This window comes from Ammodytes marinus (genome assembly GCF_949987685.1).
Source record: "Ammodytes marinus genome assembly, chromosome: 1".
Classification (NCBI taxonomy): Eukaryota; Metazoa; Chordata; class Actinopteri; order Uranoscopiformes; family Ammodytidae; genus Ammodytes; species Ammodytes marinus.
This window is the reverse complement of record NC_137230.1, coordinates 9,485,632-9,497,941: the sequence shown is the minus strand read 5'-3', so window position 1 is coordinate 9,497,941 and position 12,310 is coordinate 9,485,632. Positions and strand designations below refer to the sequence as shown.

General features: G+C 41.5%; 1 protein-coding gene across 1 annotated transcript in view; it reads right to left on the bottom strand.

Moving 5' to 3' along the window:
- The window catches only part of LOC307250865 (A-kinase anchoring protein 13), a 118,161-nt gene that overhangs the window by 74,690 nt on the left and 31,161 nt on the right, over positions 1-12,310 (bottom strand). Inside the window, exons 3-5 of the mRNA XM_080028127.1 lie at positions 6,576-6,729; positions 2,868-3,019; positions 2,112-2,283 (exon numbers count right to left, since the gene is read on the bottom strand). Coding sequence (XP_079884253.1) covers positions 2,112-2,283; positions 2,868-3,019; positions 6,576-6,729 — 478 coding nt within the window. The remainder of the gene's footprint in view (positions 1-2,111; positions 2,284-2,867; positions 3,020-6,575; positions 6,730-12,310) is intronic.

Here is a 12,310-nt window from a genome sequence, read left to right as displayed (position 1 = left end):
CTCTAACAAGTTACTGTTGCCAGGTACCGGTAGATTCATAGACTACAATATGTAGTGAAGTCGGAAATTTCCGAGTTCCCTGTCTAACTGGAACGCACCGTCAACAGCCGGCTCATGACACACGTGACGACCAAACGTGATGCGATTGGTAGGCTAATCCAGGGTGGCACTGGGCAGATCCAATAGTTTTAAACTTCAACAGACACCCGCCTCCAAGTGAGTGAACGTTTGCCAATTACAGCACTTCCAGACCTTCTGTACAAATGAAATGAAGTACGATGGTCTGGTTGGACCAGGCTATTGCTGTGTTGCACCTCACCTGTAAACCTGTAACACTGTCATGTGTGTACTGGATTTAGTTTTGACACACAATTGAAAATAAATCTTTCCAGATGATCCTGTTGAACCAGTGAAATGTTGGACATGGTCAACAAATGTAATTGAAAGGTGGAGTCAGCGATTATGGAGAATGCTTTTTTTGTCAAAATCTCTTTGTCAAAATTAGTGAATATCTCCTCATGATCTGCTTGCTGCCCATACTGTGCGTGCACTAAAAAAAGAATCTGGTGTCAATACACAGCCTAGGCTCTGTAAACTGGTTTGTAAACACAGGGAATGTAAACGAAGGGGGCTAGAAACCATATCTAGCAACATACCAGTTTAAAGATCAGTTTGTAGAGTAATCCATTCACTGATTTTGACAACAGAAAAACAGTGTAACAAGGATCCTCCAGAATATCTGACTCCACTATTAAATAAAGGTTTTAATCTACAAACTTAAATTATTTATTGAAAGTTGCCCAGTTTGATGGATACACCTAGTCTTGGCTGTGCTTTTATCAGCTGCTTTAACAACAAACCAAGACATTGTGGAAAAAGGTGAAAGAAACAAGCCTGTGCTCTATGAAATAAATCTTCCATTCATAAATCTCCATAAAATCTTCACGTTTCAATCGCATTCCAAGTAGCATGCAGAAAAAGGGCCGACCAAAAACTGCTTAAAGCCGAGCAATCTGCCTACTCTGTAGGCCAAAACTCTTTTCTACAGTACCACGTTTCTGATTTTTATTGAATGATGCATTGACGCTTATTACATTAAAGAAATCACAGTGTTTGATGATTTAAATCATGAGCTAACAAATAATTCCGGCATGGTTTATTGAGCCTTTTTACTACTCACAGTACTTTCACTTCCAGACTGTGGAGGCCAGACAGTCATTTTTTTCTCAAAGCCTATGTCATAAACAATTTCAGGCGAATGCTTTGAGGCTTAATGGCATACAACATTCACACAGACTGCCTTCATTTGTCGGAAGGCGCAACTGCCGACCGTGATTAACCCAAACATCAGTGCTTGCACTGTCAATGTGAAATCTGTTCAGGCAGAGCTTGAAAGTGCATCACATTAATCAGCTGCCAGATTCCTCTGTAAAGGTATGTGTTAAACAAGAGGCACTGCAAAACACACACATACAACATTTAGACAGTAAATTGTATATTTTGTGCCAACATGCACACCTTTGCAACAATCAGTACCACTGTTTGTTTTGACCTGTAGAGTCCCTCTGGGGCCAAATAGCAGTGTTTTGAAAAGATGCAACATAATGCTGTGCGTGATCAGTCTCCCTATGCCTCATTTCAACTGAGGACACAGTGTAGCCCGCTGATTAACTCAATGAAGGGGAAGAACACCACACAATAACGAGCTGCGCGTCCAAATTTTTCTCTAAACAAAAGACCCCTCACTCTTTTATCTCTAACACGGAAATGATTCTGTCGGCCAATCAACAGACTGCAGTGTGTTGGTTCACCCTTTCGGGACGGCTTGGTAACCCAATGATAGGGTGACAAAATAAGCTGCGGCTTGGCATGCTTACTTTGGTAACCTTTCCAACTTTTGACAGTAAAAACTCAAATAAATGCGTGTCATTAAGTGTCATTGATATCTACTCAACACTGTGAAATATATTACATGTGAGCAACACACAAACAGGAAGCCAGGAGTGTCATTATGTGCTGTACAACTATCATTTGTTAGTGTGTTTCTGCAACAGCGCTGAGACATTCCTTCTGAGGTAGAATGACATGCCACAGACCCTCCAGTCTCTCACCAGTGCTGTTGGTGACTCTGTTCCCCAGTAGGCTCCATCCTGGAGGCAGTGCGAGGTGGTGGAGGGCCAGGGCCAGGCTCTCATCCAGACGCTCACACTCCAGCAGGGGAATATGACACTCATCCAGCAGCAGGGCCCCGTCCAGGCCATCAGACCGGCCCGCAGTGCTCACCTGTGAGAAGGGCCCATTACAAAGAGGAGTCAAGTTTTACAGAGGAGGAGCAGAGGCTTAGTCTACTGAAAGCACTCACTGTAAGACGCTCAGCATAAGAGCATTAACCAAATGCCCTAAAATGTAAGGTTTAAATGTAAGCAGACACATTCACATGCACTTATCAGTACTAAACTCAATTTGGGGCTGAATAGTGTTGACAAAAAAAAAAAATCATATTCAGATTAAAGAATAAGAAGAAAATAAAGTTCCATCAGAAGCATTTATTATGAGTGTTCAAGACAGTTACATTATCTCGTGCTCCTCCTTGGCAGACTTAATTATATAATTACATTTCTATGGGATGATAAATAGTGTTGAAAAGAATGAATGAATTGAACAGCAAGGGGCTGTGAGACATCAAACTCTGTCAGGGAAGGAACAATAACGTGGCAATCTTTTGTCATTCTGTCACTTTTACGGGGTACGCATTGCTGTACCCCTTGTAACCAACGGTAACCACTTTTCTCCCGTTTTCTGTGACAGGCTGGGGATTTTCTGGTTAATTTACTGCGCGCTTACAAAATGGAAATGACTTGTCTCACCAGGAACTGGGCCATGTCGAAGGCCAAATCCTGGACAAAGCTGAATCGATGCTCGCCCAATGGAGCCACGCGACCCAGACAGGGCTTTACGTCCGGGACGCTGCGGCCGGCTGAACACAAGGTGACCAACACCACCTCGCAACAGTCATGGGCTGCATGAGAAAGCACACAGGAAGAGAGAGAATGAGGGGAGAGAAGAAATTAGAAAGAAGAGGAGGAGGATCATTAGTGTCATGTTCTGTAGGTTGAAAGCATTTTAACATTACAATGACCAAAAAGGGTTATACGTTATCAGTCTGTCTTCATGGATTAATCATGTGCCTCTTATGCGGTGAGCATCAACCATTGTTTGTGGTGGCTAGAAAGGTGACATTGCACTTATAGCAACAACCCATTAAGTCACAGAAAGTACAACAACAATAGTGTCAAAGTCAAGAGGAAATGAATGAACTGGGACACTAGATGTGAACAAATTGTGACCTGTGAAACAATAGTTATTATTGGGGAGCGTAATGGCTGAGACGAGTGAATGCTAGTTAGTTACATAGCATGCTAGTTAGTTACATAGCATGCTAGCAGGGCTAAATCCAACAGGATGATTCAAAGAAAGCTTGTTTCACTTATCGTTCCTAAATGATTTAGATTCACAAACCATTCTCATGGAATGCTTTTTGACATACAGTATATCACAGGAGAAACACAGGTGTAAATTATTAAAAGAATAAGGAAATGTATTTCAACAGCTAGCTCTGCTTGGGTTTCAGGGTCCTGGTGTAGGTTTATGTCATGTCTTACTGCAAGCCATAGTTAATTAACATCAGCAACAACTGTGCCGTTTCTACTATGACAAGTTCAAATGTCTGCTGATAAAAAGGCCTACAGCTAATTAAAGCAGTGTGTGCCCAACTCAGGGGGAGTTGGTCAAGCTTGTATTTTACCTCTTGAAGTTCCATCATTTAGTTCATTAATTTAATGTAATTTCATGGGTAAGTAGGGATATGTAACAAGTCCCAGTCCCACTTGTGTCAAATTGCGACGGCCAATTAATGAGCAATTTGCTACTAAAAATGAAGAATTAACTTTTAGTTTGACATGTTCAGAAGACCAAACTTATTTGCATTCATTCAGTATTTCAGGCAGGTTTATCCACCAGAGATATTTAAATAACCAATAATATTGTACTCATGGGACACCACAAAGTTATACAATAGGAACAAATTACAGAATAATCAGTAACAATACAGTGCAGACTTGCACCGCTGACTTTAAAGCATATTTAATTAATTCCAATAACTGAATATTATTTGAATTATGAAAACATGTTTCAGTTCATCTCAATAATACCTAGCAGTCACAAATCAAACTCGGCCTTCCGACAAATGAACAGCACAATGTAATTAGTTTAATTAATATTCATGTTAAATGGGTTTTCAGTTGACAAAACCAAAAAGAACTGCAGTCCACAATACAAAGCCAATATCAAAGCAGAACTAACAAGGTATAAAGGCTCTGCATGGCTGCCTTGAAAAGGCATGTGGTGCTGACATCCCTGCTTCTAATTTACAGGGCATTATACGGCCTTCTGCATCAATTTACTTCATCCTCAAATGCCAAGCTGTACGCCGTGCATGCAGGACTCCAACGGAAAAAATTAACTACAGCTGACCCTTGATAGCAGCCTCTGCATCTGGAACGAGTTTCCTACCATATCAGACCCATGGAATCGATACACTTTCTTTCATCTTCTCTGTGTCATTGTTTAGGGTCGCTACACTTAAATATTAGGGCCAAAATGCCTCGCTGAAGGGCAACCTAATCAAAAGTACTTATTCACTGTATTTGCAGTTATTTCTCAAGCCACCTAGGGAATTGTATCCCGCGACCTTCTGCCGGAGCTTTACTGTTACTAATGCCTCGTTTCCACCGAGTGGAGCGGATCGGATCGGAGCGGTTCGGTCCGGGTAGTTTGGCTTTTCATTTGCCAAAAGTTGGGTAGGGTACGGTTTAAGCGCACCTAACCGCTCTGAGCCGCTCCCGATCTCAGTACTCCTCTGTAGGGGTACTAGCCGCCTGAAAGCGGGCCGAAACGGCGGAGCCGTCATTTGATTGGTCGAAATAATCATTTCCGCCATGTGTAGTCATCTCGGCAAGAGTGAAGAGAGTCTTGTGTATTGGCGAAAATGTGAGCACAGCAATGTTTATTGTGTGGTGTTTTTCCTCGTCAATAAATTAATCAGTTGGTTACACTGTGTCCCACTAGTCACGTAGCTGCCGCAGCCAGCGCTGTTCTCTCACTGTCTCAATCAGTTGCAACTTGCACCGAGCCGTCTCTGTGTGTTTTCGCCATAGATAGCCTAGTTGGCTAGTAAATAGCCTACACGCTCACAACAATAAAGAAACGGCTGGTTTGACCAAGCAAAAACGAGAGATCGCTGGCTTGTGAGCGCGGCACTGTTTATTGTGTGGTGTTTTTCCTCGTCATTAAATGAATCAGTTGGCTACACTGTGTCCCACTGCTACGATGTCACGTAGCTGCCGCAGCCAGCGCTGTTCTCTCACTGTCAGTTGCAACTTGCACCGAGCCGTCTCTGTGCTCACAACAACACGGGGGGAATAAATAAAGAAGCGGCTGGTTTGACCAAGCAAAAACGAGAGACCGCTGGCTTGACCACAGTTGTTCCACAACCCACATTCTGGCGGCGGCTATCGCAGTCCAGCCTAAACCCCGCCCCACCAGTAAGGGTAGGGTCCGCGGTGGAAACAACACGAGATTCTTAAAAGTGAGCTGTCCCGCTCTGAGCCGCTCTGATCCGACCCGCTCTACTCGGTGGAAACGAGGCATAATGGAGGGAGCAGTGAAGCAGAGCTAATCTGTTAGGAGAGAGTTCACACCTCCTCTGATGGCTGTGTTTCAGCTGAGCTCTTAACAAGATAACACTTTAACATGTTCTGCTTTTGTTGTTTCCTGTCTGGATCTGGATCTTAGAGGAAACATCAGTTGTGTTTGCCCCTTCCACTCATATGTTATGTTATGTTTACTACAGGGTTACAAGTGTTCTGTATTTTTACCACTTATTTTCTCTGTACAGTGACCTTTGGTCCTGGATTTCCTTGAAGATCGTTAGTGCTCAATCACTTCACAGGACGTATTTATGACATTAACACAGGCTAAATATGTTCAATTGTGGAAGTAGAATATGTGGGACGTGTTCCAAGACAAGTGACGAATGAGCTAGTCTCTAAAAGTAAAATGAGGGGATTTCTCTCTTTCGTAATCACAACATTAGTTAAAAGTTTAAAAACGAGGACAATGGTGGTGGATGATTAATCGTTTATTACTGCAATTTTGCTTGCAAAGACTGCCTCATGCTTTCTGTGTGATGTAAAATTAAATTATTTAAAAATTCTAATTGTTTTGCATGCTATAACGCTGCTTCATTTTGATCTGGGATATTTCACATGATGGCTCTGTGCTCAATTCAAATTTTATATTTTGTTTGAACAGAATTCCATTTCGTTAGTGGCTTTAAAAATGCGGCCATGGTGGCCCTTGTGTAGCTGTAATGTACCTGCATCACCGTTTATTTTTATTTCATGATTACAAATAGATGTTAATGTGTTCAAAAACTGTAGGTGGAGCTGCCTTCCCACAGGTCCATTAGAGGAACCAGGAAAATGCTGCAAGGCATTGTGGGTGGGGTGTCTTACCGGGACACATGGCCTCCAAGGTGTCATGACTGCTCCTCAGGGCGCTGGTCAGGTGCCACTGTGTGCTGCCAGCAAACAGCAGGAAGTACTCCACGCCCTCCTCCTCTGCAGACAGCTCTTCATCTGCTAGCTGCACTGTGACAACACACCGCCCCTAAACAGACAGACAGAGAGAGAGAGAGAGAGAGAGACAGAGAGAGAGAGAGACCGAGAGAGAGACAGGCACACGGTAAGAGGAAGAAAAGAAAAGGTCATCATGAACAAGTGGAGGAATGTGTGATTGTATCAGAGTTCTCAAAAAAATATCAAATATATTTTTTTTTATCAGTTACTTTCTGACCAGGTAAGCCGATAAAGTACTGGAATGCGTCTTTAGTGAGTGGTACCTTGTTATAACAAATAATGGTATAACCAAGACTTAGTTAAGGCACATTTCCTGTTTAAAGTGCATCTTGGCTGATCCAAATTCAAGCAGACAGCTCTAAATAGAAGTGTAAATGCACTGGGAATCCATTTCAGTTACAATTATGGTGTCCCATCTGGAGCTTGTCAGTGGTGCATATGTCCACTCATATAACAGTGAGCCCAGAAATACTCAAAACACAAATGCATCCATTATGACCTAGATGAATACAGCCTAGATAGTGTTTGCATAGCGTGACAAACCCCCAAAGAACTTCCACAGGGTAGAAAGTACAAATTCTAATCTAAATCCATTTTGCCTAGCTGGGCACAAATGAGCATGTTTATCAGTCTGCTATAGATTAAACCAAAAGTAATGTGGAGAGGGAAATCCAATCACCGTTGGTCACTTTACATACATTTAAGACAAATGCTGATGCCGGATGTAAACTATGATTGCTCACAACTTGATGTAGTTAGAGATTGGATTAGATGTGCGGATGATACTTCTTAACAGGGCTGCAGTGTAAGAACCCTCTGTTGTGGCTCACATTCTACTCAGCACCACAGTTCTTTACAACAGTTGCAGTAATGGTTTAATACCATTATGATGTATTGATGTCGAAATGCTACAGATCACATCATTAACGAACATACAGGGAGGCAGCCTACAGCCCAGAAACATGTAGGAGCAGCTTAGCTTCATCGAGATCGGACAGCAGAGGGAGAGAAGGAGGACGCCAATACAAAATTGGCATCCATATGTTCCAGTTTGGTACAAATGCCTAATTTCAACACTTTATCCAGTGATTTTCCCTGAGCATTGGGCTTGAGTGAGTGGGCATGTTAAGAAATGGTTGTATTTCTTGGCCCTCAAAACCAAAAACGCATAAGCGCATTGAGCAGTGTTTTGTCTGCTATAGTGTAAGCTGCCACTGTTAGCATGTCTGGCTAACTAGTTTACTAGTAGTAGTAGTAGTAGCCAAGCCAATTCATAGCTATATGCCTTGTGTAATATTACTAAGCATTATGTTTGTCAAACACATTGCCCAGTGCATATCCTAAATGTCTTGTCTTTTGTAATGTTAAAAGTCAAGGTTATGTTCTGCACAATCTGATTTTACAGTTTTCCTTATATTACTTATGGAGTAACAAGCTATTTCTTTTATTTATGTATTTATTTACTTCCATGTCTCCTGGCTACATGAATCACCAACAGTTTTTGCCAGGGAAATTCAACTAGAGCCTGAACCTTTTAGAAAAATACCATGTTCTCTGACAACTTTTACACGATTGTTTTTAAAACCAGCCAGTTGAAAGAATAAAAAATGATGGTCACCTCTGGTCTGCCTCTGTCTGTATAGGACACTAGAATTTTAGAGGTAGATTTTCCACAGTTGTAAACTGCATATGCACGATACAATAACAGACTCAGAAGTCAAAATCTCGAACAGGAATGAGTTAATGCAGAGGAACAACATACAAGGAATTTGCCTTGGTGTTGTGGTGCATATCAGTCAAAATATACATATACATAAGTGGTGGTGGAAAAGTTTCACAGAGAACTTTTATTTTTTTAATTAGCTACGAAGCTAAATTCATTTTAGGAAGAAAACTTTTCTTAAAATCTATCTTTGTTCGCATCTTTGCTCAGCTATATTGTGCTTACTGGTATGATGTATTGCCATTGTTCTAGCAATTAGAAAATACAGAAGTACAGTTATTCATAGTCTATTGTGCAATCTTCTTTTTTCCTGAAGAGACAATTGGCTGGCTTGTGGCTTAAGCGGTGGAGGGGAATGATGTGGTGTCATCTGAGGACAGACGGAGGAGGAGGAGAAGAAGCAACATAAAAATAGGGATATTGTTCCTAAATGAAGTGTTTTCCTCTGGGGGACGCCGAGGTGGGATAATGGGACATTTCATCCCACTCAATCCGAACAGTGCTGCAATCTTTTTCACCATTCCAGTCCGTACATGAACAGCCTGACGTGGCAACCCGGTGAAGGACAGTGTCAAGGGGAGCTTTGCAGTCGAGGGTTAAAGTTGCTTCCTCCTTCTCTTGTAAAGGAGTAGCCTCAGGGCCTTGTTCCATACAGGGGGGGGGGGGATCAGCAGGTTGACAGCAGTGACGCTAACCAGCAGCCTAGGGATTGGCAAGTCTCCGTTTGGCAAGCCACCGTTGCTGATGTGAGGGAGGGGGGGGGGGTGTTCAAAGGCCACCACATAGCACAGAGGCCACAGGAAGAGAAACAACAGCCTGCAGAGACAGCCTGGACTAAATACATTGAAATGGAACAGTGAAGGATGCAGAGTCTCAGCTGTAACAAGCCGAGCAGAGGCACAGGTGGGAGTGACTTGTAGAGGGAGAGGAAGCCAGCAGGCATGACATTATCTCCATTAGAAACTCATCTTCTATCCCAAGCACAGATTGGGTATTGGATTTGTGAGGTTCCACTGCATGTGGAAATGAATATTTATTAGCATGAAATCATTTCTAAATCCGCACTATGAGCAAAAGAAAAGCCGAAGGAAAAATCATTTTCCCTCGACTGCTCAAGGCGGATGGCAGATCAGCGCAGTCACAATATTAACTTGTTGCATTTTGCACATTAACTGCTTGAATGAGTTTTGAGGAACCTCATTCTTGTCAAAATGAATAACCGTTCATCATTAATATCATCAAAAGCTACAGATTTTATTTCATTTACTTACCTCAACCGAATAAATAATGAAGAGTTAAGTGTCAGGTCTGCATTAAAGTTTTGATTGCTTGTAATCAAATCTGCAAGTTATGAATTCAAACTAGTGTGACCAAAAAGAGAAACGCTAAAGAGTTGAATAGAGTATCATCTGAATGAGACCATTGTCAGTCCTTTTGGAGGCAAATGTGTTGACAGGGGGTGTAGGTGGAGAAGTCAAACATCTGCTAGGGACAGCAATCTTTGCAAAACATTCAAGCAAGCACAATCACTAACTAAAACGAATTCTACTAATCAGAGTCTGATGTTTGATGAGAATAACTCAAATGCAAAATAGAAAGATTCTAAATGACTCCTGCTGTGTCCTCCTGTTTAATTCAGAAAAAAACAGCACTTTAAGGCTGTGTGTGACAGGCATAAAATGGTGTCTTTCAGCCACACAGTTTGACTGTGCTCTCTGCTGGTAATAACGACTTATCAAAGTGACCTGCTGGGGTATTGACCTGCTAATCATAGAGCTTTAAAATGGAACAAGCTACATCAGAAGAACAGCTGGAGCCTATGAAAACCAGCCCCCTCTGCTTAAATATGCATGTCTGTTCGTAGCCTTTTCCAAAATATCCTGCAACTGTTCTGGGTTCAACTCTTATCCAGGTAAGACAGTGTAATGATACATTTTCAACCGTATCAGAGAACTTAACATTTTCTAAGGTGTATTCTCATAACGGAATAAACACACTTACTTACAGGAAATTTGATCCCGGGAACAATGTTTGAAGTTAGAACGCTACCTGAAAAGTATCTCTTTCACTGTTGTTGTTTACAGCAGCAAGGTCTAAAGTTCTGTTCACAAACATATTCTAGTCTTACGTTTGGTTCCAGGTGGCTCAATTTAATTTTGTTTTTATTGATGATGATAAAATGATTCAATAATAAGAATTACACGTAGAGAAAAAAAAGTTTTTGTAAACTAACAGCAGGCTCTGCGAAGGTAAACATATCCTATGATACAGGCATCACAATGAGGAGTCTGCTCCACTTCAGAAGCACCCAAACTATTATTGTCAAGACATCCCGTGGCACTTCTTAGATTTTCTTTTATCTTTTTAAATGAATAACTTTAAACACAATAAAGCCACCTTTTATACTCAGTCCTGTTATATAAAAACAAAAAACTGACTATGGACACGTGAGGTTAAACGATCTGTAAAGGGCTGGCTTGATAAAAAGCTAAAGGTTTATGGCTACACTTGTGTGACAGTGTGATTCATAGCTGCAGGCATTTATGCACACTGTACGATTTTAACTAGCTTTAGAGAAGCAGTGTGAGCGCCAGAGGGTTTTTTTTCTTCTGGAATCAGAATATACACAGAATTGCTTTTACTGAATTCCCACAAGACCATTTAAAAGACAATTAAGGGACATCTTACTCTCTTGTTGACGGGTCTCAGGAGACCGACACACGTTTAATCAACTCCTGTGTGCACACGTTATGACATGTTGAACCACCAGAGCATTTACTAAATAAACTACACACACCCTGCAATTAACAAAAAGCAGCTGATATCTACAGCGTGTTTCATCCCTGAAGCAGTGCAGTTGCAGACCATCCCGTAGCAGTATTGAACCCTGTGTTACACTGAACCCCTATATAACAGCTCATTTAATCATAAGCCACACTGGCAAACATTGTCCGCTAAATGCCAGGAATGTAAATAGCAAGTTTGCTCAGAGTCAGTACAGATCGCTGTTATTGAAAGAAAGCATTTTTTTTAAGTCTTTAAAAAAAGGGGGTTTCTTTCAATGAAAGCTTTTAAAAGAGCTTCCCACTTATCTTCTGGCCAACAAACCCTTTAACCCGTTCTACTCCCTTTAATTGCTCTCTACCGATCACCTCCTCATTAAGAATAATTATGAGTAACCTTATAGGAACACAGAGGCCTTGGCCTTTAGCCTCCTAACTACTGTTTATTTCTATGGTTCATTATCTAGAAACGTAGACTTATTAAGTTGAGTTGTCATTTCAGTCACTCAGTCCCCCAAGTGTTTTGTTTTTTTGTTTTTTTATGTACAATCACGGTCAGACTACTTACCGCAATGAGCTATCTGACTGAAATTGCCTTTTTAAGTGTCTTAAATCTGATGTCTAATGATGCCTAACTCCCCTTAAAGCTGGGGTATGTGATTTCTGATTGGTCAAAGTTAACATGAGCTGTACACTTTGACCAATCAGAGCGAGGCTCAGATTCTCTGTTCTTATTGGCTGTTGGGACTGTCCATTCACTTTGGCACGGCTGTGTTGGTGTAGAGCAGGGGTGGCCAACCCGCGGCTCGCGAGCCGCATGCGGCTCTTTGCCCAGCTTCGTGCGGCTCTTCAGTTCATATCAAATTATGTGATTATAATTTTTTTTTTTTTTTTTTCTGACTTTTTTTTTTGTGTGGGCCTATGTGTGTGCATGTTCGCAAACGTTTCATGCGGCTCTTACGTTCGTTTTACATGTTGTCTATTATTTCATTTTTTATTTTATTAATGTGTAGGCCCTATGTGGATGCCTGTTCGCAAATGTTTAATTGAGGACGCAACATAACGTTCGCAAACGTTTGGTGCGGACGCAACATAAAACTGCATGC